General features: G+C 40.1%; 1 protein-coding gene across 1 annotated transcript in view; it reads left to right on the top strand.

The window, feature by feature from the left end:
• The window catches only part of LOC106100872 (elongation factor 1-gamma), a gene marked incomplete at its 3' end in the record, with an annotated part of 2,367 nt that extends 1,577 nt beyond the window's left edge, over positions 1–790 (top strand). The window contains 2 exon segments of the mRNA XM_013279936.1: positions 189–334; positions 623–790. Coding sequence (XP_013135390.1) covers positions 189–334; positions 623–790 — 314 coding nt within the window.
• Positions 791–993: the final 203 nt, after the last annotated feature.

Here is a 993-nt window from a genome sequence, read left to right as displayed (position 1 = left end):
ACACTGGCTTTGGCTCGCCATTTCGTCTGCCCGGAATATAAAATATAATGTGTGTGTGTAGCATACTATTGGCAAAGCATTTGGTGCTGTAGTTTGGAGTTTTATAGCTAATGTTGTGTTTATTAAACATCCATTATGTATAATATAATCTGATATGTAATTTGATAAAATTATTAAACATTCTACAGGAGGGTGGTAAGAAGGAGAAGAAGGCAGAGAAGAAGGAGCAACAGCCTAAGAAGAAGGCTGAGGCGGCAGAGCCCGCGGAGCTGCCGGATGAACTCGACGAGAAACCCAAGGAGTCAAAGGACCCCTTCGACTCCATGCCCAAAGGGTAACTTTGTTACGATCCCATGATTGTAGTCTGCATGCAGCGAGATATCTATAAAACTGATTTTATTATAAAAGACCAAGGACATCCTTGGGCTATAATATAAAGAAAATCCTTATTAGGAAAATTTGACAAATGGCTTTTCAGTTATTTGTAAGGATCAGGAATACCCAATCTAATAAGATTGGAAGTAGTTGTGTATCTAATTTTTATTTGGATATGTAGGAGGGGGATAGATGCCCCCCCCATTCCGGAACGTCAGTTAACAGTGGCTGTTGTGGTATATTGCAGCACATTCAACATGGACGACTTCAAGCGCTGCTACTCCAACGAGGACGAGGCCAAGTCCATCCCCTACTTCTGGGAGAAGTTCGATCCCGAGCACTACTCCATCTGGTACGCCGAGTACAAGTACCCCGAGGAGCTGGCCAAGGTCTTCATGAGCTGCAACCTCATCACCGGTAACTTTAAATGCTTATTTAGATTTTACTTAAATACACCATCACTTGTAATAAGTCCTAGGCTACTAAGATAATTGACGTAACTTATTTTTTATATAATTACACATTTATTACCAATAATACTTTGGGGTAAAGTCTGAAACGACATATAAATATATTACAGAGCCTTAAATAATAATGCTGTGCCTGAATTCCAAATTG

This window comes from Papilio polytes, unplaced genomic scaffold, assembly GCF_000836215.1.
Source record: "Papilio polytes unplaced genomic scaffold, Ppol_1.0 DF824035.1, whole genome shotgun sequence".
In the NCBI taxonomy this organism is placed as follows: Eukaryota; Metazoa; Arthropoda; class Insecta; order Lepidoptera; family Papilionidae; genus Papilio; species Papilio polytes.
Note: the sequence above shows the minus strand (reverse complement) of the source record. Positions and strands in the feature narration are given on the sequence as shown.